General features: G+C 36.1%; 4 protein-coding genes across 6 annotated transcripts; 1 reads left to right on the top strand and 3 right to left on the bottom strand.

Moving 5' to 3' along the window:
- Positions 1-1,907: 1,907 nt before the first annotated feature.
- On the bottom strand, positions 1,908-10,058 carry LOC111437569 (respiratory burst oxidase homolog protein A-like). Its single transcript, XM_023075594.1, has 14 exons — positions 9,204-10,058; positions 8,956-9,118; positions 8,571-8,619; positions 7,627-7,740; positions 5,720-6,142; positions 4,682-5,065; positions 4,478-4,573; positions 4,212-4,327; positions 3,575-3,742; positions 3,321-3,477; positions 3,006-3,173; positions 2,798-2,926; positions 2,471-2,549; positions 1,908-2,383 (listed from the first exon to the last, which is right to left on the bottom strand). Exons 1-14 carry the CDS (start codon positions 9,877-9,879, stop codon positions 2,274-2,276), a joined length of 2,832 nt encoding a protein of 943 aa, XP_022931362.1. The 5' UTR covers positions 9,880-10,058; the 3' UTR covers positions 1,908-2,273.
- A 2,073-nt stretch (positions 10,059-12,131) lies between these two features.
- LOC111437572 (protein LURP-one-related 17) lies at positions 12,132-13,265 on the top strand. 3 transcript variants are annotated; one of them, XM_023075600.1, is made up of 3 exons: positions 12,132-12,526; positions 12,673-13,067; positions 13,116-13,265. In XM_023075600.1, the coding sequence occupies exons 1-2, from the start codon at positions 12,263-12,265 to the stop codon at positions 13,051-13,053; spliced, it is 645 nt and encodes a 214-aa protein (XP_022931368.1). In that variant the 5' UTR covers positions 12,132-12,262; the 3' UTR covers positions 13,054-13,067; positions 13,116-13,265. The 3 variants fall into 3 exon arrangements, with proteins under 3 accessions (XP_022931368.1, XP_022931367.1, XP_022931365.1); XM_023075599.1 differs by having other exon boundaries at positions 12,673-13,084; positions 13,133-13,265; XM_023075597.1 differs by having other exon boundaries at positions 12,133-12,526; positions 12,673-13,265.
- Positions 13,266-14,058: 793 nt separating this feature from the next.
- LOC111437570 lies at positions 14,059-19,669 on the bottom strand. The gene is made up of 7 exons (XM_023075595.1): positions 19,218-19,669; positions 17,902-18,201; positions 16,922-17,068; positions 15,803-16,143; positions 15,138-15,660; positions 14,984-15,016; positions 14,059-14,906 (listed from the first exon to the last, which is right to left on the bottom strand). The coding sequence occupies exons 1-7, from the start codon at positions 19,393-19,395 to the stop codon at positions 14,392-14,394; spliced, it is 2,037 nt and encodes a 678-aa protein (XP_022931363.1). The 5' UTR covers positions 19,396-19,669; the 3' UTR covers positions 14,059-14,391.
- Positions 19,670-21,058: 1,389 nt separating this feature from the next.
- LOC111437621 (probable WRKY transcription factor 29) lies at positions 21,059-21,945 on the bottom strand. Its single transcript, XM_023075672.1, has 2 exons — positions 21,600-21,945; positions 21,059-21,528 (listed from the first exon to the last, which is right to left on the bottom strand). The coding sequence occupies exons 1-2, from the start codon at positions 21,890-21,892 to the stop codon at positions 21,081-21,083; spliced, it is 741 nt and encodes a 246-aa protein (XP_022931440.1). The 5' UTR covers positions 21,893-21,945; the 3' UTR covers positions 21,059-21,080.
- Positions 21,946-24,249: the final 2,304 nt, after the last annotated feature.

Here is a 24,249-nt window from a genome sequence, read left to right as displayed (position 1 = left end):
TTTTTTTTTTTTTTTTTTTTTTTTTGTTTCTAATTTAGTTTTGATTGTCGTATATGTCTGGATCTAAGGAAGAGGAGACCTCGTCTTCATCCTTTTTGTCTTGTGATTCTCCTAGAATTTTAAACGAGGATCAGAGGCACCACTATACTACGTCTATTGGGAGGCTTTTGAATGCCTCTTGATCTGCTGAGTCATTCTAATAGATAATCAGATTTAAACTGATTAATAATACATTAGATTTCTTCAGCTGAGATTCATGGACGTATAAAGGCCTTTTACTGCAAGTAATGCATCCTAATGCATTCTCCAAGAATTCCATTTGCCAAATGTCTATCATTATTCAAAGTCAAAAGTTGTTTCTAATGATCATTCATCCCTAGTACAAATATGAAGCTTCTATTTACTGAGAGATTATCCACTAAAGCAACTATAGAGCTAAAATTGCCTAATAAGCTAGCCAATTATTACTAAAAGACAATTGGGCTTTAGATAAATGATTCGTTTTCTAGAAACTTGTAACCCATTGACGTCATCGGTATTCATCTTCACTTCCCTCTGTATTCTTCTTCCTCCTCGTTGTTTCCTTCTACCGAACACGACAACCAGTCGCCTGGGAAGGATCCCATTCCTTCCTGGTGACTGGGACTAGCGGTCGGAAAGGAAGACCATGTTAGGAATTACGAATTTTTTCATGGTATAATATAAGCTCTCGTGGTTTTATTTTTAGTTTTTCTAAGAGGTCTCATACTAATGAAGATGTATATCTATGATAAACGACTCCCCATAATTAGCCGACGAGGGACTCCTTTCCCAACAATCAACCATTCTTCTTCCCGTTCGATTTCTATTTTTGGTTTTTCTAAGAGGTCTCATACTAATGAAGATGTATATCTATGATAAACGACTCCCCATAATTAGCCGACGAGGGACTCCTTTCCCAACAATCAACCATTCTTCTTCCCGTTCGATTTCTATTTTTGGTTTTTCTAAGAGGTCTCATACTAATGAAGATGTATATCTATGATAAACGACTCCCCATAATTAGCCGACGAGGGACTCCTTTCCCAACAATCAACCATTCTTCTTCCCGTTCGATTTCTATTTTTGGTTTTTCTAAGAGGTCTCATACTAATGAAGATGTATATCTATGATAAACGACTCCCCATAATTAGCCGACGAGGGACTCCTTTCCCAACAATCAACCATTCTTCTTCCCGTTCGATTTCAAACAGGAAGTCCATGCCTTCCTTCCCGGTCTCTTCTTAGCCGAGATTGTGACCGGGGAAATGTATGAATCCCAGACGATATTCAAAAGGTTTCTTTGTCCCCTATCAAAGCTTGGTTTTTACGGCCCTTGCCAGGAAAGAGGTTAGGAAAACAAGTTTTTAGAAAACAGGACATTTATCTAAAGCTCAAAAGTTCTTGAGTCATTATATAACAAACTTGCTATGTTACCCTTTCAACAATAAGATTGTAGTTTCACGACTAATCGTGTGTCAAGTAACTCAACTATTCCCTAAATTTTATGTAAATGTGCTTTGTCTTAATAAATGGTTTTTCTACCAAAATCTTTAGTCGAATGTCAAAATAACACCTAGAACAAGATAATATGGCACTGACATACCACAAGACTTGCCATGCTTCAAGATCTTAGTACAGCTCTTCGTTCTCTCTGGTCTAATCCTCCAGTCCCAACCTCGAAATTTTCTAGAAAAAGCAGATAGAGCTTGATATAGATGTTAAGATATGCCAAGCATGTATATCACCATGATCCTTATTAAGGAAATTTGGACAGAAAATATTAAGCAAGCAAAATATGGAAGTAGTATAACATGATTTTTAAAATAGAGATCCATATAAGGCATTTCCATAAGTTCAATGATTACAAGAGTAGAAGTGTCCATTAATTTCGAAGAAAAAAATTTGACGCTGTACTTTTATGGGATGATCACATGGCGTTCAAGGAACAATAGTAATAACAAAAATTCCCTCTCTAAATATAAGAACTCAGCCTGTTTAAAATTCCTAATCCTACTAAACCATAATGTTTATTTGTGATTGTGCTTGGACTAATATGGCTAAATCTACAAAGTCACCTGGTATAACTCAACTCTTTTTTTTCGTCTCTGCTTTCCTACCTAGTCTCTACAAGTTATAAATCTTATTTCTTTTATTCTTTTTCTTTTTCATGACTTCTACAATTCTAGAAATTTTTAATCTTGACATATTTTTGAGATGAGAATGAGGGAGAAAGTGATGCATCCAAACTTATCTTAAAAATGTTCCTTGTGAAAATCTAACTTGGCCGAACCGTTTCGATTAATCTCATGGCAGAGCTGGCCAAGTTCTTTGGCCAAAACTGGAGCACCGCAGTAGAAGACACCTAGTAGAAAATGTTAAAACCACAATATGAGAAAAGGTAAGATTTCTTTGATAAGTTTCTACTGTTATATAGTTGAAATCAACCAACCTATCCTTGCACCACAGTGCTTGGAACTGATTTTGCTGAGAACTTTCTTCCAGTTAGGCCTGGCAAAGTGGGTTCGCACCTGCATTGGGGCCAACAAAAGCTCTAATATGGGGATGTCTAAACGATGACACTGTGAATCAAGGACTAATATGGCCACAAAATTTGTTAGTCAATATAGGAGCACTTAAAATTCCTCGCTATTTTTTCCCAGGTTTGGTTGATTGCATATTTGGCATAATTTTCAAGTTTGTACATTTACTTCAGTAAACATAATAAAGGATCTGAAAAAGAGGTATTAGAAACTGCAGTGAAGGATTGTGATTTTACCCTGGTGCCAGACACGATATCTACTCCATTCTTAGCGTGATTGAGGGCTTGAACCATGGTAATAAGAGTTGAACGAGCATCTCCTTCCTCATACACACTTGTCAAGTAGTTATGCATCTCAATTACCCCCTAAAACTCAAAAAAATTGAAATTCCCAATTAACAGCCATGACAAGAAATCCAATTGCTAACATACAGACATGAATTACCCTTTGATCCAGCTCGGAGATTTCATTCATAACACCTTTGAACCAATCAAATGAGCCTTGCTCTCTAGTTACCCAATAAAAGTAGGCATTTGTGGTCTTCAGACTACTCTTCCTTTTAGGAGTTTGAAAATTTTTGTTCACATAGCTAGTGATACCAGTAGATGAATCCTGAGAGAATCAATGTGTATAAGCATATTTGTATTGTCCTTTTCAAATGGGGGCTAATAGATTGTGACAAAATGATTGATTACAATAAACCAGAAATAAAAGAAAATATGTCTCTCGGTTTCAGGATACATCCGCACAAGTCATTACCTGCTCCTCCATTTTCACAGTATTGTTCAACAAATCCTTCAAAATGCTGATAAAAGGTGTAGCCCCAATGCCTAGACCAACAAGTAGTAGCACATCATATTTATGATAATCCTGTGCTGGGGCACCATATGGTCCATCTATTGAAAGCCTTGGCAAACTGACATGGGCAAAATAAATTTCCAACATTAATATGAAGGAAATACAGCATGCTAAAATGAGGTCTAGGAAAGGAATATTACAAGGAAAATATTAACCTTTTAAAGGTAGTTTCATCAGCTCTTAGAAGACCACTCTTGCCGGAGAGGGAAGGCTCACAAACCTCAGAAAAAACCCTTTTAAGCTCTTGGGTCCAATCACCAAGCTGCCGTACATGGATACTAAGGTAGTCATCTCCAGGAGCCGAGGTAATTGAAAATGGATGCCTGCATGCAAAGTTCAGCATTTGATGGTGACTTGAAGTGAAAATAAGGAAGTTTATTTATATGTAACAAATTAAAATTTAGTATATTTCATAGAACTTAGAAAGAAACAATTTTGAAAGGAAAAAAGTTATCTTAAGAAATACTAATATGGCCATACCGTTCAGTGTTCACAAAGTTGATCCAAAAGTAACCTAAGATCCATTCATCACCAAGAGTTCAAACTATGATTTACATTACTGTTTTAAATATCTGATTTGTTTCTTCCTGTAAAACAGTCATTTTTAGAGGTACATAAATATTGATTGAAACAAATGAAATCTTGAAGAAAATTGTGAATGAGCGGTGAAGTCAACATGGAGGATATGTGGTCGTTTATCTCTTGAAGTATTAGTTTTGTATTTAGCTTACTAAGGGATGTATTGGAAGCTTATTCAAAAAACAAGTGTTAGCAAATCTGGTTTTTCATTACCATTCAAAGGGAGAAACTGCAGGACACTGAACAAACATGTACTGTCCACTTTTGTAATGAAATTGGGGCGGCTTGAACATTTGCAATTTGAGAACATTTCCAGGATAAATGGCTACCTAAATGCATCACAAAGGAATGATAAGAGGAGAGAAAGCCACAGACATTTCAGTGATAATTTATAAACCAGAAATATATTAGTTGAGATATGGCCCACATGTAACCCATTGTTCTTTTTAGTGCAATTTTATTTCTTAATTCAAACAAACCTTTTGGATTTGAACACTATATGATCCAGAGCGGAAGAATCTCAGGATCCTCTCTCCAGCATACAGCAAAACTGGAACAGCAACATACATCCACGTCTGAAGTCATGAAATTAGTATGTTAAGCAACTCTTAATTTAGTATAATGTGAAGGAACACTTAGTTGTGAGGCATTAGCTAAAGCTAAAGAAAACCAAAACTGATTACCGTCATAAGATACCATTTGTGCACGAGATAGAGGAACAAGCCGTGAATGATGAGCAATATGTAAACAAGAATGAATAAGTGGTGTGAATACCAGAAGGCATTGTATCCAGTGAGTCTATCAAAAGGGTGGGGTAGCTTAATGAGGTTTCTCCTAAACCATCGTGTTGCAAGTGTGAAAGCTATTGCAATGAAAATCACCATTATGATTCCTGTAACACCTTCAACCCCTTTAACAAGGTCCATATAGCTGGGCTTATTCTTGCCGAAGTCATCAATCACATACGCATAGTCAGCTTCAGAGGAACTAAGCAGCCTTGGAAAATCACATGCTAGGTGGTTTCCAGCGTGGAGAATGATGCCAACTATAATGGCCACCGCAATTGTCTACACAGGTAAGACAACCAAATGGTGATAAAATGATGCTACGTACATAAAAAAATATTCCAAGTTCTGGGGAAACTTGCAGGGGCATTCAGAAGAAATGAACATTGGAACCTCAATTGCTATAGTATTTTAACTATTTCATTCTTGCAATTAACAATATCATGGTAAACTGAGTGGTACTTGATGACTCTTAGCCAACCTTGACTTACAAGAGATATCCAAGTTACACCACGATACACCCGTGTCAATTAAACATTGGGACCCAAAAACCACATATTTGAAATTTCCTTCGACGCAAAATATATATGACCAATTCAAAGATTGAAGCAAGCAATTCTTCTTAGTAAAATCAGTACGTTCTTCACTAACTCCAGTACACATTGGTAGAGAGAAACTTCCGAGTAACTTGGAAACTACACACAAATTTGAAACTACGATTTAGACCATCTAATAGTTTCGGAATATATATCTTCTATATCCAGGTCAAGAATAGATACTTGAAATTTTAATTTAACCTCCGAGATCGTAACTTTCCTCGCTTAAAAAAGACCAATGAAAAAAGAATACAGGTTAGGCAGCCCTAGAAACTGTTGAGAAGCAGATGGATCAATACTCAAATAAAGCAATGATGAGAATGACAGGGTCAGCGTGTACCTTATGAAAATTGATGTTGTCGTCGAAAGGGACGTAGTACCCTATTCTTGTTTTCCTTAGCCAAGTAATGGTATTTCTACAAACTGGCAAAAGAATGAGAGCCATGTTGAACTTCAAGGTCTCAGCCGCACCCTTTGCCGTGGTGAGACAGTATCCCATAATTCTGAAGGCGTTTTTATGTCGATACTGAAGAAATTTCCATGTGAAAAGCGCAACCATGATCATAATCCATAGTGTCAAAACCCAAATTCGTTTCCAATTCTCTCGCAGAAAGTAGAGCACTTTCGTGCTAAACTTTTTAATTGGGCTTCTTCGTCGAATGCCTTGTAGGTTCTGGCTCAAGGCTTGGCTGGTGAAGCTGAGGGCTCGACTGTAGTTCACATATGTGTCCTTTTGCAGCAGAAGTGTCTCCAATTGCCATAGCTGAAACATTCATAGTTCAACGGAAGAAGTAACAAATTCATCGGTAGTCAGAATTCTGTCAATGTTCTTGAAAACTAACTACGCCACTACTGCATGAGAAACATCTATGCACTACAATCACAATTATTAGTTTAAGATTTTAAGAAATAATCCAATACATAAATTAAAATTTTCGCGAATAAAGTTAAAGATGATTTTTTTTAGTCGTATGTAGCTTTAATCAATTGAAGTTCATATGAACATGCACCTTAATTTTAGCTATGATTATACTCGCTCTTTATGCGGCAAACATAAAATAGTTACTCCTGAACTGCAAGGCTCTTGCTCAATGCTCAGTATTTCGAGAAATGTTTTTAATCCTCATTGCAGTTCATAAAATTCATCCAGATAGATTTCAACTTATTAATGAAGAAATAGTCACCAATTTATTGGCGTTAATTGTAAGGATATGGATCAGCTTCTAAAAATTGAAAGGAACCATGCTCTATAAATCTAGACTTAGTTGCAACTTTTTCTGATCTAAAGAAGCCAATCCATCAAACTTTGAGCTTCCACCAAAATTAAATAAGACATGATACAAGTTTCCGATAACAAAATCCAATTCCATGGGTATCAATGATATGATTCCAGGTTGCTAGGAACTGGGCGTATTAGGTGCGGCCTAGTGGCAGTGCAATACTAGCGCTAACGTCTACCACTAGCAATTATAGAGGTATAGATCATACTTCGTGATATTTTTTCCAACCATATTCCCATGGTCAGAGTTGTTAGAGCAGCAGATTGGTGTTTATAAAACTAAATCAACAAATTGACCATCAAAATCCGAAAGGAGGGGAAAATGAATCATTCAACCAAAAGTTATTTGAAGGTGACAAACCTAATTGAGAACAACCTTACCGAAAAAAGATTGAAAACATTTTCTTCTTTGGCAAAGAAATTGAAAACCTAAGTAAACGAATGGCTACCCGCCCTGGAACCGTGGAAAGATGGACAGTTGAATAATGCAATTAAAAATTTGAGAATGCTAATTAATTTAGAAGTAACATTATCAACATCTTTTTTAAGAAAGAGAAACCTACAATTTTAAAGAATAATTAATTATCATGTGTTTAAGACATGAAATAAGAAAATATTATATTTTTAAGATCTCCTTGATTTGATTGGTTTAACTAAAAACAAATAATTGAATTAATTTAAAATCTTTAGAATTCCATTTTGTCCACTTCTATATTTATAAGATTTCTTTAATAGTATAAACCTTTTTTAAATATAGAATTAAGATAATATTGAATCAAGCGAATTTTAATTAATATGAGTGATTTTTCTTAAAAGAGATGTTCATTTATAAAACCTTATATCTAAAGTTAAAATGGTTGTAATTACTAGTTTGGAGTTTTAAGAGATAGATTGATTAGAATTGTATCCTAGATAAAAAAATAAATGAACAATAAATAATAAATAAAAAAAATAAAAAGATAATAGACCTCGATGTAGCCTAGTCTTTCAGGGTCTAATTCTTCCATGATTAGAGCTGCATATTCCTCCGCTTGTTCCTTTAGTCTAGACAGTTGGTTGGCTGATGCACTTAGCATGATAATCTACCAACCCCAGAAATATAAAGTCAGACAAATCAACCATGAAATTGTTCTCCGCCAGAAGTTATAATTGAAATTATGAAAATTAAACAAATGCATTCAACTCTAATTAACTAACCACAATTATGGAACCAAACTATAATAATTTGGCACAGAATATAGAATATCGCGCTGAATTTTTTTGAAGTGTTGAAGGGTTCAAGATACCATTTCTTCATACTCCATAATTCCTCCACACCATGACAAGAAAGAAAAAGTCAGAACAGAATGCCGGCATTCTTGCTTATTTAATAATTTTATTTTTAGATGAATGTCAATGGCATTTACTCTATAATATTCGGGACTTTAATAAAGGCTACCGGATCCCACCAACCAAGGGTCACTTTTTGTTTATATTTTAGTTGAAGTTGGTATAAAAAAATGTTAATAATATCACGACCAATTCATAAAATATACAAGTAGCTCTATGTTAGTTGTACGATAGATTTAAAATTATATCATTCCTCTTTTCTGTAGGCTAAAATATATGAATAGTTTTAGTTGTACGATAGATTTAAAATTATATCATTCCTCTTTTCTGTAGGCTAAAATATATGAATAGTTTGAATTTTTCCTCCTAATCTTATCATACACGTATAGTTTTATATATACAGAAAAAAAAAAATAATAAACAGATAAGGCTGTTTGCAATTCATTTTTTTATTGCCAAAAATACCATCAAAAAAAAAAAATAATAAACAGATAAGGCTGTTTGCAATTCATTTTTTTATTGCCAAAAATACCATCAGCTTCATAATGAGAGTTTAGAAGTTGTTAAGCCATATCATTTTTACCTCTTTTACTTCTTGTTCGGTGACACGACCATCTTCGTTCTTGTCAACCCTGACATGTATAATTAGTTAAAATTACTAAATCAAGGTGTTTAAATAAAACAAAGTATTGCTGTAAAACATAAAATAACAACTAAAAAGAGTATATATGATAGCATATTATTACCTTTTATTATAAATATTACAAAATACTCTTAGGTATGATTTAATTATTTCCTAGATTTAGAAGATTTTAATTTCAAACGTTAAAAAAATTTATGTGCTAACTGCTAAACTGGTGCGAAGCTAATATACATTTTTTCTGTTGAAAATAATTAAGGGAGAAAAAGTATCCTGATCATTCTTTGAAGAAAAGAAATTAAGATTATAATATGCTATGAATTCTTACATGTTGAAGAAGATCTGGAGCCTGGAATCGAAACTTTGATCTGTAATTTGCAACCAGAACTCGAATAGCTCGTCTCGACTAATTCGATCAGAGTTCTGAAGTCTTCGCCTCCGACTTAGAGCATCGAACAGCTCGAGAGCAAACTCTTTCGAATCTTTCATTCCTTTCAAATTTAAAAGGAAAACAACGAAATCAAATAAAAATTCCACAAAATATACTGAAATTACCTGTTTGCAGCCAGATTATACCTATGCATTGAGCGAAATCGACGCGGCTGAGAAAGCCGTCCTTGGCAAGCTTATTGAAGTTGTTCTCAAGTTCACTACACGTATCGACGCCCCTCGTTTTATTATTGCCGCTTATGAATCTTAATCCATAGAGAGCCTTTTCAGCACCCGAACGAGTTCGATCAAGCTTTGCTCGTTGCCTCCTTAAATCTCTAGCCGCTAAAGCCGAATCCATTCCGTTTTCTTCTCCAACATCACTGTTCGTGTTCACGGTTAACGATGACGCGGCGAATGCCTGAGACGCATGGCTCCGGCTCAATGAGAACCGCCTCAATTCGGCTTTTAACTCGTGCGAAAAATTCTTCGCCTTAGCTCTCGCTTCCGCTTTGAGTTCCTGAGAAAACTGCCGAAACCGATGCGACGAACTCCGCTTCGCCGACGTAGATCTCAAAATGGAAGCAGGAGTCCAAGCCGGCATTCCAGAACCGCCAGAGACGCTATCGTCCATATTGATCACAGTCGCCGGCTCAACACTTCGAAGCACAACCGTGTTGTTTTCTTGCACATCAAGCGTCACCTCCACAAACTCCTCCGCCGCGCCGAACTCCGCTCCCAGCGACGATTCAAAGATCATCGTGTCAAGTTGTGTAATGTCGTCCGATCCGCATCGGCACTCCTGCTCCGCAGTTGTGGTCATTGATTCATTAGCAGACCGAAAACGTGCCTGCCAGGTTGTGAAACTAATTAATCATCAACAGTTGACGAACGTTCCCGTGCCGTCGTCGTACACTGTCCACCAATCGGTAGTGAGCAAAGAAGTTGCAGAGAAGGCGCGTCCGGAATCTGAAGGAATCTCTCTGAACGGAGAAGGCAATGATTTTCTCCAACTAAAAATTATTTGTACCTAATCTTGCATAAACGGGAAAACCGTGGATATGCTGAGCTGTCATATCTTAATTACCATTATACCCTTGATATGGACCCATTCCATTCCAATACTCTATGCATGACACCAAGTAAAAGGCGGGAGAAAAACTATTTCTTATTTTATTTTATTAATTTTTTTCCATCTTGTAATGATAAATTTAAAATTATAAAACATAAAAAACTCAAAATATTTTGAAGCAATTTCATAAATTATTTAGTTCTTTTTATAGCAATTTTAATAAATATATCCATATTTAGATTTTGAAGGGTTAGAATTAATTTTTTAAAACATATTTATGGGTCCATTTATGTATTTGAAATGTTTTACGATACAAAATAAAGTTATGAGAGTTTATGTTCAAAGTGGACAATATCATACCATTGTGGAGAATCGTGTTTGTCTAACATGGTATCAGAGTCATCCCCTAAAACTTAGTCGTGCCAATAGATTGGTAAATCCTCAAATTTCAAACAAAAGACTCCAAAAGAAAAAGGAGTCGAGTTTTGATTAAAGGGAGACGTACTTTGTTCGAGAGGAGGTGTTGGATGATGAAAGTCCCACATTGACTAATCTAGGGAATGATCATGAGTTTATAAGTGAGGAATACTAACTACATTGGTATAAGGCCTCTTGGGAAGTCCAAAGCAAAATCATAAGAGCTTATGTTAAATGTGGACAATTATCATACCATTATGGAGAGTCATGTTCGTCTAACATGGTATCAGAGTCATCCCCTAAAACTTAGTCGTGCCAATAGATTGGTAAATCCTCAAATGTCTAACATGGTATCAGAGTCATCCCCTAAAACTTAGTCGTGCCAATAGATTGGTAAATCCTCAAATTTCAAACAAAAGACTCCAAAAGAAAAAGGAGTCGAGTTTTGATTAAAGGGAGACGTACTTTGTTCGAGAGGAGGTGTTGGATGATGAAAGTCCCACATTGACTAATCTAGGGAATGATCATGAGTTTATAAGTGAGGAATACTAACTACATTGGTATAAGGCCTCTTGGGAAGTCCAAAGCAAAATCATAAGAGCTTATGTTAAATGTGGACAATTATCATACCATTATGGAGAGTCATGTTCGTCTAACATGGTATCAGAGTCATCCCCTAAAACTTAGTCGTGCCAATAGATTGGTAAATCCTCAAATTTCAAACAAAAGACTCCAAAAGAAAAAGGAGTCGAGTTTTGATTAAAGGGAGACGTACTTTGTTCGAGAGGAGGTGTTGGATGATGAAAGTCCCACATTGACTAATCTAGGGAATGATCATGAGTTTATAAGTGAGGAATACTAACTACATTGGTATAAGGCCTCTTGGGAAGTCCAAAGCAAAATCATAAGAGCTTATGTTAAATGTGGACAATTATCATACCATTATGGAGAGTCATGTTCGTCTAACATGGTATCAGAGTCATCCCCTAAAACTTAGTCGTGCCAGCCTCGATTAAGGGGAGACGTACTTTGTTCGAGGGGATATGTTAGATGATGAAAGTCCCACATCGGTTAATTTGGGGAATGATCATGGGTTTATAAGTGAGGAATACTAACTTCATTGATATGATGTCTTCTAGGGAAGCTCAAAGCAAAGCCTAAAGCCGTGAGAGCTTATGTTCAAAGTGGACAATATCATACATTATGGAGAGTCGTGTTCGTCTAAGTGGACAATATCATATTTAAAAATTATAAAAGCCCACCGTTTTAAGAAAAACAGAAAATAAAAAATGGAAAAGGAAAGCAGGAGATGTAAAGCTACACGTGTCACTTGCTGTGGAGATTAAGCATACACGTGGCTCATTATCACTCACTAAGTGTTATTTGGTAGGATTTTAGTTTAATTAAAAAAATAAACTGAAAACAGTAATAAACTTTAGAAATGAATATTTATAATTTACAATATAAATTAAAAATATATTGGTGGCATTATTCCAAAAAGAAAAATATATATTAAAATTAATTAATTAATTTTTTTTTTTTTAAAAATAGAGGGAGAGACGTGGAGCCTACCTGGTGATCCAGAGTCATCGTTTTCATGGAGGATCCAAGTTCCGTCCGATAGTGAGAATCCATAAATATCTGCTTCCTCTTCGAGTTAAAACCCTCAAAAATTCGAAAACAAATCAACATTCAACGAACACCGGAAGGAATTAAGATGCTCTTCTTCAAATCTTCATCCGGAGCAGTGCACCAGGAATCCCAGCCGGCGGAGGAGGTCAAGAGAGGCGGCGACGGCGCCGCCGCGATTGTCTCACTGACGGTGTGGAGGAAGTCACTGTTAGTCACCTGTAATGGCTTCACAGTGATTGATTGTAACGGAAATATCGTATACAGAGTCGATAATTATTCCGGACGGCCGGAGGAAGTGATTCTGATGGACGGCCTCGGAAACTCCGTCCTTACAATGTGCCGCTCCAAGGTCAGTCGTTGCGCGAATACGCGCTTGATTTGTCTTCTTCTTCCTCTTCTTTGTGATGAAATTGAACTAAATGTGTAACTCGCTCTGATTTTGGCTGTAATTTCTGGCGGATTGGATTCTAAATTGTGTATGTTTTGGTTAATTAGAAGCTTGGACTAGCGGAGAACTGGTGCGTGTACGAAGGGGAAGTAGGAGGAGAAACTAGGGCTAGGAAGAAACCGATATGTCGAGTGAGGAAAAACATGAACATACTACATGTCGCTCCGAATGCGAAAGTGCTCGCATACGTATACGATTACGGAACCTCGGAGAAGAAGTATGCGTACAGTGTGGAAGGTTCGTACGGTCAGCGATCGTGCAAGGTTTTGGACGCGTCGAGGACAGTGGTGGCGGAGGTGAAGAGGAAGGAGGCGGTGAAAGGCGGCGTTTGCTTTGGGGCGGAGGTTTTCCTTCTGGTGATTCTTCCTGGTTTTGATCCCGGATTGGCTATGGCTCTGGTTTTAGCTCTGGATCAGATGTTCTCTTAGAATTCCAGTTTGATTCTTCCTCTTCCTCTTCATCTTCCTCTTCCTCTTCATCTTCCTCTTCCTCTTCCTCTTCCTCTTCCTCTTCCTCTTCCTCTTCTGCTCTTGTGCATAATTTTTTTGCAGTAGCTGCGTTTTGATTTTGATCGGGTTTTTTGTAATCCTATTTTTGTAAGAATGAGCGTAATAACATTTGATTGTCTACTTCATTTTCACACAAATCTTGGCCTCTATATATTTGTACTTTAAACAAGTAAATTCAAAATTAAACAAATTTGATTATATGTATACATTTTAGACATTTGCAAGTATTTAGGGTAGGTTACACACGTTGTTTCCACTCATTTTACATTGTGAACAGAAAACTCCTAATAAGTACAAACAATGTGCCAACTAGTATGATGAGCTCTAAAAGGGTGGACAGGCGGTGTGTTAGCGAAGACTCTGGGTCTTGAAGAGGGTAGATTGCGATATTCCATATCGATTGAAAAGAGAAACAAGTGGTGGACAGCAAGCGGTGTGCCAGCGAAGACTCTGGGTCTCGAAGGGGGTAGATTGCGATATTCCATATCGATTGAAAAGAGAAACAAGTGACAGCAAGAACGCTAAGCTCTGAATGGGGTGGATTGTGAGATCTCGCATCAGTTGAAGACGGGAATGAAGCATTCTTATTCTTTATAAAGGTGTATAGCGGTGGACTTGGATAGTTACATTTGAACTATTTTCCCCTCAATCATTTAATCTTTAATGTTAAAAATCTGTCGTATTCAGCGGAAATTCAGTCTGATTCGGCTTGGAAGGTAGTCTTTCGTAGGCAGGAGTGTAGGTTTTCGCCCCACTTTTTGGGCAGGTTCACGGGTCAATGTTTTTACTCTCCCCCCCGACCGGCAGCAGCTGGATTTCTCCCAAATCAAAAGCAAAATAGTCTGCCTCCCGAGTCTCGTCAAGCAATTCGACTTAGTTGCGAGGACTACAGAGAGGACTACAGAGAAGAGCACAAGCAAATAGTAATAAGAAAGAACTAAAATTTCTATTGCCTTGTCAAATACTTTTCACACAGTGGCAGAGAATTTGCTACTGCGTTCTGGAAAGAAGTTTGATGTTACAACAATTAGAAAGCGTGTGTCACTATTCAACCCTAACCATTACAATCATTAATCCAACACTTACAACAATATTATGTACAGCCAACCAGCCAAGCAGCCAAGCAGCCAACCAACCAACGAAGCAGCCACTTTAGGCACTACTTCAGAGAAGTGATTCTAATTTAATAATAGCAGCATTTTGTTAGACAGGCAGGGATATAATAAAACTATGAGCTTCTCGAGCAATCTAACCTGTTCATCCCCCTCTTTTCCAATCCATGAGCATTAACTTCCGTGTCTTTTGTTGACCCTCGCCAGCCTTGCACAAAAGAGTTGCTGGAGGAGGCATCATAGATGATGATTGTTTTATGGCACCTGCGGTTGAAGGTTTAGCTTCCGAAACCGAATCTCTAATGAACTTACTGGGTGACGATCTACTTGACCGGGGTGTAGTCCAATTCAATGGTCCTCTTTTACAATTTGTCTGAGCAACGTCTCTTCTGCTCTCCGTTGTTCCGAGCTTTGGCTTCTTCGAGGGATGAGCATGATGGCCTTCGTTCTTGATCGAATTGTTGGACCACAATCCATATGTTGTAGGCGTGGTATATAATTCTTCAGTTTCCTCTGATTTCAACTTGCGAGCTCTCATGGACTTTTGTGAAGCCTTTTTTGGCCACCTTACCATCCCATCTATGTTTTGCCTCAATGCAGCAGAAGTTGCAATATCGTACAGAGTTTGAGCAGCAGCCATTACTCTTGGACACTGCTGCTCTGTAGAGAAGCAATATCAATAACACAGCTATCAAATATACAAAGTATCACACAGATAAGAAAGTTGAAATTCATACCATATGACTCGCTATTCATCTTCCCTCGAGATTCTGTAATTAGACCAAAAACAGCGTCACGATTTAAGTAAAACGAACGATAATAGCAGAACGGTTCCAAGGTGAATATTGTATCTCAATTACACGGTATAAATGCCTTCCAATAAATCCTTACCCACAAGCACAGAGGAAGTTTTCGAACAAGTTGCAGAAGACAGGGAATCCCATCCACATTGATGATGATTAACAGATATAGAGGACCTTCCATCATCAGGACCAATAACTCTCATTGTTGAAGGAAATAAACTCTGGTTAAAAGTCAACGATTCCAAGTCTTTCGTGAAACAATCAGCAGTGGCACTAGGTATATTGGAAAAGTTTCGAACTCGCCACCACCTACCAAGACATGTGGTCCTATTGGCAGAAAACTTGGATGAATCTGAATTTGCTTTAGAGTGCCCATTAAAAGAATGTGACCATGCAAATGGTTGCAACATAGCTCGACGAGATTGTTGCTTTGCTGAACGTAAATCTGTTGCATTGTTTGAAGATACAGAGGACTTGCTAGCATCCTGGAGCAAAGAATTCAAGTCCTTTGGTATAGGAAGGCCCAATTTCATGAACATGTGATCAGGTTTGTATAATTTAAAATCAAGTGCATTGGTCAAAGGTTCAGAATTGTTGCAGGCATCTTCCACCTTCATGGAAAAACAAGCAACTTAATAAAAATAAATTTAAACCAACAAACACGATGGTACAGTGAGTGTTTGGGGTTTGAGTGCAAGTGCACACAGCTACGGCTGACTAGAGAGATAAACAGTCAAATTCTTACGCACTGACCTTGTTTAATGAAGGTGAATCTGTTGCACTAAGTTCTTTTACATCAAAATTCACTTTTTCTTCCATGCTTGAAACAGAACTAACTAGACTTGTATCCGGTTTGCTGTTAGAACAACTCTCTGACTCTGCCATATTTTGCGGGCGGACAGGCCATGGGAGCTGAAGAACAGAACAAGCTTTTCTAATTGACTGCAGAAAACATTCATTTACATTTGTGTCTTTTTTACCTTTGTCTTTACTTAAATTAGCACAGTCATAACTACCATCAAGAATATCATTCAGCGGTGGATCATCCGTAAGCTTTGTAAAATCACGAGCACCTGATTTCAGCCCGTATAATCCTGCATAAAATTTCATAAAGTCCGTAAGTAATTTTATTCTGTGTAATGCGAACTCAGATGAACACAAGTAGAAAACCGATGAGAAGCATTATTATAAACAAATTATAAATCAGTGGCTTGTTTCCTTACTTATATCATAATCGTAGGTAACAACAACTAATGGATTTTAGCAGATAAACTCCTAGCAAAACTGAAAACAAGGTGAAGTTATGATCTATTAGTGATGGAAGAAAAAGAAAATCAAAGAAAGGTAAAGAGAAATTAGTTTCATTATAACACTCATAGGAACTGGGACGCAACGCATTTTTGTAGAGCACGATATACTCAAGCTACAACTCTTGTTGAAAGACAAAGTGAAATAGGTGAATTTAAGAGAGTCACATTCTATCTTTAGATAGGTGGCCCGTTGCACTGTGGGATGTTGCATTCAAATGGCTTCTTAGAAAGGCTATTCGTGTGATTATATCTTTCCAGGGATAACTTCATTAAAAGAATAAACTAACTCACATATTTACAGAAGTTATTGAAGTAACAAGCAAACCAACACATACTCATTAGAATTAGAACTGTCTTGATTTGGTTATACTTCAGTTGTCCCCCCATTTAGGTTCCGTGACAATAGTGACAAATTTTCCTCACAACAAACCAAGAAAGTTTTTACCATTAGAAATTTAAAACATCTGCATTATCCAGTGGAGAACATCTTCAATACAAGTTATAACCAGATAATGCAAGTTTCTGAGCAAATTAATAAATAATTCACATGATATCATCATACCATGAAAACTGCTCCCTGCTGCAGCTGAGCCATTTCCAGCATTTGTAGAGAATGAATCAAACTTTGTCTTCAATGACACCTTGAGATTTCTCTTATCACCCCGCTTGCTGCTTAGGCTACTCTTCTGTTTCAACAGTTGAGTTTTCTCTGTTTTTTGTGGGGTATACAATAAACTAGCTTCAGTAAATTCCTGATTTCCCATCAACTTACACAAGGAAACATAGAAATCTAGTATAGAAAATGGAAAATGATATCCAATCTCAATCACATTAAAGACAACAGATATTGCACATTATAAGCTTGCATGATAATACAGATTTATAAGGGTCCAATCACCATTGTAGCACTAGTTTCTAAATACATAGTAAAAAGAACATGAGCATAGAATGATTTCTTAGCTTTACCAAACGAAAGCATATGGTACATTAGATTAGTCAATTAATAACATTACAAATTTGACCCGAAAATTCCCATATATCCTATAAATGAAATAACCACAAAAGTTTTTCCAAATATCCTCCTCACAAATTTACAATAAATGAAAGAATCAGAACATTCAAATAAAGGCACGAAGAAGAAAAAACCACGACATGAACAAATGGAGAGCAAAGTTCACTGGATTGTCTAACATGGTCCTCTACTCGTGCATCTTAAAAACAACCCACATATCATAATTTTAAACAAGTGCGGTGGTGTACTTTTTAAGTATTAGATTTAATTCGTCCTACTTCTTCAGAGGATAGTACACACATCATAGGTTTGTTTACTTGTAGTTATGGCTAACCGTTTGGATAGTTTTTTGCTTTATATTTTATTTTTAATCAGATTTTTGCAGCATAATCAACTCGTTTTAAAAATAAAAGTTATAATTTCCTATCTGAAATATGTAATAGATAAACTGCATGGGAAAAACACCGCCATTTGGATATGAAAAGAATAATTTAACTAATAGCAAAGAATGAACATTTATATCATATTACCATGAGAGTTGCACTTTTTAAGGTATGATCCAAGCTTATCAGATACGTCATCAGCTCCACTTAAGAATAAAGGATCTTCCAATTGAACCACACGTGGCCTCTTAGAACATAAACTACTACTACCCCTTGACACCTTTAACGGTTTACGTGGCTGTACTCCCAGACTTGAAGTGGACAAATGACTTCTTTTGTTCCTACTTTCAAAATCTTCAGATGTATTTTCACCATCCTTAAAAACTGCTCCATCAGGAACCTTATCTAAGGAAACAGGACCCAAATCATTGATAGAGCTCGTCCCATCTGAAATACCGATATTTATAGAACATTAGATCATTAAAATATGGGAAGTGATGAAAGAGAAATGACAGATAAAGGAGATGATGAGCCAGAGACTCGTGAACATAAATTCTATAAAAGTCATCTCGAAGTGAAATAGCATGGATTATACACAATCAAGAGTGAAAATATAACACTCACAAAAGTCTAAATATTCTAAACATATGACGATCCTTTCACAGATGCAGCAGCTAGAGCCAGCTATCAACATCATTCATCTAATAGAAGAACTATAAAAAAAGTTGCAAGCTTTTCATCAAATTTTCCAAATTCACCATATAGACCTTATTCCATAATCAGGATTTCAGCAGACAGATGCTATACACCATCCAATGAACGAATAAAGAAACTAAAGACAATGTATCTTCTCATGCAAAATATTTGATATTTCTACTGGGACATCCCCGGAGAATGAATTTTCTCTTTATCATATTTCTCCTTCGAAGTAACAAGATACAAGCTCAAATGAATGCCATGTTTTGAGTAATCTGCATACTGAGTCCGAAGTCAACCTCACTCCAAATCCACTGGAACGCAATTAATAAGACGAATCTTTCATGAATAATGACATAGCAAAAAAGAGAGGATAAGACATCCTCCAAACGCCTGGGGTTCATATAAAGCACTTCAATTGGTGACTCACATTTATTAAAAACAGGTAAAACGAAGTGGTGGCGGTCTTTATGGGGCTACAGAAACTCTTCGGTTTTTCAACAATAAGTGACTCAAATCTCTCTATAACTTTCATCCTCTTACATACAATTCGTTCATCCACAACCAATGCGTAAAACTCCAAGAACTAAATCCATTGCCGTATCTTTCGAAAAACAATCAGAATCAGCAGTCTCCAAAACCTCCGGTAATAGCTAATTCGAATGCACAAGGATGACTATGCCACCACATGCAGGTAAAAACACGAAACCAGCAAAAAATCTAAAATTAAACAGCAGTACTACTAAAAAAAATTACGACTATTCCACCTTTTTTACAACCGTACGAGCTGAAATGCTGAAATGAATAGCTAGGAGGGGCAGAACCGCGATCCGCCTCACACAACTCAACCTCCTCGATTGTTACCCCTGTTCTAACAGAGCCGTCTGGTCCCATGAGCTTCGACACCACCACATCAACCGGACAAGTCAATTCTAGAGCATACATAACCGAAGCCCTAGCTGAAAAGAGCTACAAACCGAAGTCGATTCACTACAGCCGCCAAACATCTCAAATGACTTCAAAACTCCATCGCCAGAAAACACCAATCTGAACACAGAGAAGAACATTAGAAGATCCTACTGGGGAGACGAGAATCGGAGAGTGAATCAAGAAAAGTGAATTAGGTGCGAGAACACGAAAGGAAAATAAGGGGAAACGGGAGTGTTTAGCATGTTGCGGCTAGGAGTAGGAGAAATCAGAGTATTTTAGGGCACGAATTTGGGACAATGGTAAGTATATATAGTTTTCGGGAAAATGTGTGTCATTTTTTGGAAACGGACCATCGACGGTCGAATATTCCGTTCCGTTCTCCGTCAGTGGTCGTCCGCGAATACCCGCTTTGCGTGGAGACGGGTCTCCACTCTCGTTGTCTTTTACGGACCTTGACATGGCATTATCCCAAATTATATAAGGATAAATTTGGCGTCCGCCCAATTATCATCCGCCACGTACTGCTACCTCGTCGATAATTATAAAAATATTCTAAATAAATCCCTCGGTGTCTCGCTCGCGTACACCTGTTTTGTATAATTACGACAATATTCAATATTCTTTTAAATAAAGTAACAGTTTTTATTTACATTTAATTTTATTATTTAGATTACTTTTTTAGTTAAATATTATAAAGAAAATATTTAAATCTTTGACATCCTACTAAAATAATATATGTCTCTATATTTATTTTTTAGAGTATTTATTTTATTTTCATGTGATATTTCTATTTCAAGGATAATTTAAAAGAAAAATAATAATAAAAAGAAGAACTAAAAGTAAGAAAATCTTTTTGTTAATGTAATTACACGTGTTTTATCTTTTAAAAAATGTGTATTGGGCCGGCTCGCAAGGTCCAATAAATAATTGGCCGATGGGCCGAGAAACTGGAGTTTGGGCCGTATCGGGATATTCAGCGATTTACGTGGCTCCATGTCAACTACATCCGGGGACACGTATTTCCGATTCAGTCATCGTCAGCCTGCCACGGCCACCTAGCTCTGCCACCGTGTCGTCTCACATAGTGCGATTACTAGGTGATTTTCTTCGATCCACCGAGTCATAAAGTGCCCGAGCATAGCGTGCATATGGCCCGGCACACCTCTATCGCACGGTGTCACTGGCACCGCCACGTCAGAGTATACCTTGAAATTGGAGTAGAAACCAAGAGTCTAACCATACCTTGAACCTCAATACATCTCAATGGGTGACTTACATCCTTGGAATTGGAATAATTAGTATATGTAAACTTCATGAGCCGGCCAGGAATGAACACGAACCATGGAATTGACCCATCTCTTGGACTATGACTGAGCACATAGCTTAAAAAACATTGAATCAAAGAAGTTTTAGTGAGAATCTATAAGTAGGTGCTTCTTTAATATTTTATACTCATTCCTATTATTCTTTATTTACAAATAGCATGTAGATCATTGTTGATAGCGGAAGCGTGCAGAGCCGTGTGGCTGACCGAGAATTTGCAGATGGAGTCATTTTCCCTCTTGTTATTTTCATGTCACGGTAGCCCATTTTTCAAAACTGAAAAACTTCTATTAAAAATGAAAATAAGAAAAAAAAAATTAAGTTTTACAAATTACAATTGCCAATTCACATTCTCTTAAAAAAAAAAAAAAAATTTGTCATTCGAAAAGAAAATCCTCCAAACCAGAAAAGAATTCGAATGGCAAATCCATAATAACTCCCCCCTCTGCAACTCCCTCCATCGGCTGTTCTTCTTCAACGGACGCCACGGACATAGAATTACTAGGCGACAGAATCACGTCCAACCTCGGATTTTCCGGCGCCGGAAACTTCTTCCTGGTGGTTCCGGCAAGCGCGTTACGGCGAGTAGGCTCAGCGTGGTTGTGCTCAGCCGAGTAGGTGACGACAAAGGCGCCAGGATCGGAGAGGCTCCGTTCAACTTGCTTTCTAGCAGAGCATCCTTTGGAGGAGCTACATCGATAATAGCTTCTCGGATATGGCGACCCTTTAATCGGTTTCTGTCCATATTTCCGCCATCCCCATGAATCCGAACACACCCCCTCTGCTTTCACCTCTTTCACTACTCTGTTTTCCCGACTTTTCTTGCTGATACCAAATCAAAACTCAATCAAATCCTTCAAAAGATAAAATTTTGAATCTAAATTCGACGTACCCACCTCTGTTTCTGTTTAGTTGCAGCGATTTGGCTCTTCCGATGAAGCTTTTCCGGTTCCTTAAGCTCTCTGAGAAGACCAGAAATGGCGGCGGCAGAGGCAGAGGCAGAGGCAGAGTCATCAGAGCTCCCAAACAACCCTTCAAACTCATCATACACTGAACAAGAACTTAAAAGTTCATCTTTTTCGATCAAAAAAGAGACCAAATTTGGATCTTCCATGAGCGTTGCTGTTCTTGAAGGAGTAATTGATCCGTTGCATCCTTTTACAATTGCTTGCAAATCCCAATCCTCCATGGGGGGCTGACTTTGAAAAGTTCAGAGCTTTGAGCAAATTTAATTTGCTCAAACTTTGTTTAAATAATTGGAGAAATGGGATCTTGTGAAATTGTTGTTTGGAGATTGGTTCACACTTTAATCTGTGTTTTTGTTGACTTTGTGAAATGTCAACGGGTTTAAAATTGTTTTTTTAGTTTGATGTGTGAAGAACAGAAATTAATTATTATTTTTTTTAATATGATATTGATATAATCTTGTGTTATTTTCACACCTTTTTCTTTGATTTGTTTTTTTAATGATTATTTGTTAGTTGTCCACTTAAACAAGTCGATGTTAAAAATTATATATATATAAAAATAGGAGTGTTAAAAAAATCGGAATCAACTTCGCTTGCACTATTTGAGTTGGGTCATAAAATTATTTGATTGAGTTAAGTTCGGTGTTAATTGGAATAAATCAAAATTTTATAGATGAAATAATCCATTAATTATTAAATAAATAGATTAAATTAAGTTGAACAAACTTAAATTTTTATTTAATTTTATAATTATTTTCTTTTGATTATTTATTTTTTATGAGTTACACATCTTAATTAAATACTTGAAAATAAATATATAAATTTTACTTTTTTTTTTATAAAAAAAAATAAAAATTTAAACAAATTGTTGGAACAAACCCAACCAAAAACTTTATGATTGTGTTGGGTTGGGTTTAAAAAATTTACAACTCTAATATTGGGCTGAGTCTACAAAAAAAAAAAAAAATGTTTAAATCCGACCCAATTCAACTTAATACACGAACTCCTAACAAATATCTTTAATCTCTCATAAAGGCATACCAAACGTGTACTCACTCTTTTAAAGACTCATTTCTATATAAAATTATCGGTTAGTCCAAAGTCAAGAACATTGACACACTAGAGTTCAGAGTTTAGGGTTTATACTTTTTAAGTACTTAGAAAGTCGTCACAATCAAGTCCTATATCATACCATTCAAATCCAAAATCTCTATCGGCAACACGTCTTTACATCGACATCGACTAACAAAAAAGTCTCACCGAAACGAATCGAATCGATCCGGAGAGAGAGATCAACATCGTATAGGTTGCTCCCCTTCCCTTTGGCCTTATCCTTTTGAGTCAAAGAAACCCACTCCCAAATCCCCAACCCTACTTTTCAAGAACCTACCTTAAAAGTCAAACTTTAATTTTTATTTTCTAAAAATAATTATTATAAATTATAATATATATATATAGATATAAAGCCCTCTTTTGCAACTTGGCACCAGCCTTGCCCTAATCTATTACGAAAAGGACTAATCCTTTTAATCCCTAATTAACTCCATTTTATTTAATATTTTATTCCTAAATTTAATATGTTAGGTTAGACCTAAAATAATATCATTATTATTAAATTTAACCTAAGAATTTTCTTCCTAACAATGAATTTAGCCATTAAATATAACAATATTATTTGGTTATTAATGTTCTTAATCATTTCATAGTTTTCCACACGTTAAAGATTATTCAATTAAATAATATAATAAATATCAACTGAAAAAAGGTTTAAGATATTTATACTATTTTAATAGATTTTATTTTATTTATTTTTAAGATGACATCATGCTAACATCATTTCTAAATAACATCTTTATTATTTTATATACTATTTTATATATAGTCAATCATTTTAAATTCATTAATCAAATCTAAAAATAAAAATAAAAAAACCAATATATTTATTTTAATCAAATTATATAATTGTTAAATATTAGATCTATTAAAATTTATAAACGAGTATAAATAGCATAGCTCAGTAAATAAAAACATCAATTATGATTTTAAGGTTACGCTTGAGATCGAGCCATTGAAAAAAAAAAGGTGAAAAGGGTTTCGTGAGAAAGAGGGAATAAAGATGAAAATAGAAGAAATTAGGACCGACTTTAGGAGTCACAATCATATTATATAGTTTTAATTTTTGGGTTTTAGTGCATAGTATGGGCCATTTAATGTGACGTTTTTAAGAATATTAGAAGGCTTCATTTTCCCACGCGGAATGGGCAACTTGGACAAACGGTGGCTTTGAAATGGTCTTTCTTTCTTAATATATATATATATAGATAGATAAAGTGATTTTGAGATTTTTAAAAAAAGATTAAAATTAATATTAATTAAGTTTCTATAATTAAAATTAAAATTAGAAAATAATGCACTTAAATTTTCATGTAAATCACTAAATTAGGTGAGTATAAAAGTTTATGGTTTTATTACTTATTTTTTAAATGCCCTTCCAAATTCCTATATGAAATTCAATTAAATTTTTATCAAATGAACTATTCGATTTGGGCCCATGGGCTTGGCCTACTTTTCGATCAGT

This window comes from Cucurbita moschata, unplaced genomic scaffold, assembly GCF_002738365.1.
Source record: "Cucurbita moschata cultivar Rifu unplaced genomic scaffold, Cmos_1.0 Cmo_Scf00064, whole genome shotgun sequence".
In the NCBI taxonomy this organism is placed as follows: domain Eukaryota; kingdom Viridiplantae; phylum Streptophyta; class Magnoliopsida; order Cucurbitales; family Cucurbitaceae; genus Cucurbita; species Cucurbita moschata.
Note: the sequence above shows the minus strand (reverse complement) of the source record. Positions and strands in the feature narration are given on the sequence as shown.

Bases quoted from the DNA above. Each gene is read 5' to 3' on its own strand.
- LOC111437569 (XM_023075594.1), bottom strand. From the start codon at position 9,879: ATGACCACAACTGCGGAGCAGGAGTGCCGATGCGGATCGGACGACATT. The intron at 3,478-3,574 runs GTTAATATTTTC...TGCCCATGTCAG, and splicing joins GATGAAACTACCTTTAAAAG to TTTGCCAAGGCTTTCAATAG. The intron at 2,384-2,470 runs GTTGGTTGATTT...ATTTTCTACTAG, and splicing joins GCACTGTGGTGCAAGGATAG to GTGTCTTCTACTGCGGTGCT.
- LOC111437572 (XM_023075600.1), top strand. From the start codon at position 12,263: ATGCTCTTCTTCAAATCTTCATCCGGAGCAGTGCACCAGGAATCCCAG. The intron at 12,527-12,672 runs GTCAGTCGTTGC...TTGGTTAATTAG, and splicing joins TTACAATGTGCCGCTCCAAG to AAGCTTGGACTAGCGGAGAA.
- LOC111437570 (XM_023075595.1), bottom strand. From the start codon at position 19,395: ATGTATGCTCTAGAATTGACTTGTCCGGTTGATGTGGTGGTGTCGAAG. The intron at 18,202-19,217 runs GTGGAATAGTCG...TCGGTATTTCAG, and splicing joins CTCGTACGGTTGTAAAAAAG to ATGGGACGAGCTCTATCAAT. The intron at 15,017-15,137 runs GTAAGGATTTAT...GTCTAATTACAG, and splicing joins AACTTCCTCTGTGCTTGTGG to AATCTCGAGGGAAGATGAAT.
- LOC111437621 (XM_023075672.1), bottom strand. From the start codon at position 21,892: ATGGAGGATTGGGATTTGCAAGCAATTGTAAAAGGATGCAACGGATCA. The intron at 21,529-21,599 runs GTGGGTACGTCG...ATTTGGTATCAG, and splicing joins GCAACTAAACAGAAACAGAG to CAAGAAAAGTCGGGAAAACA.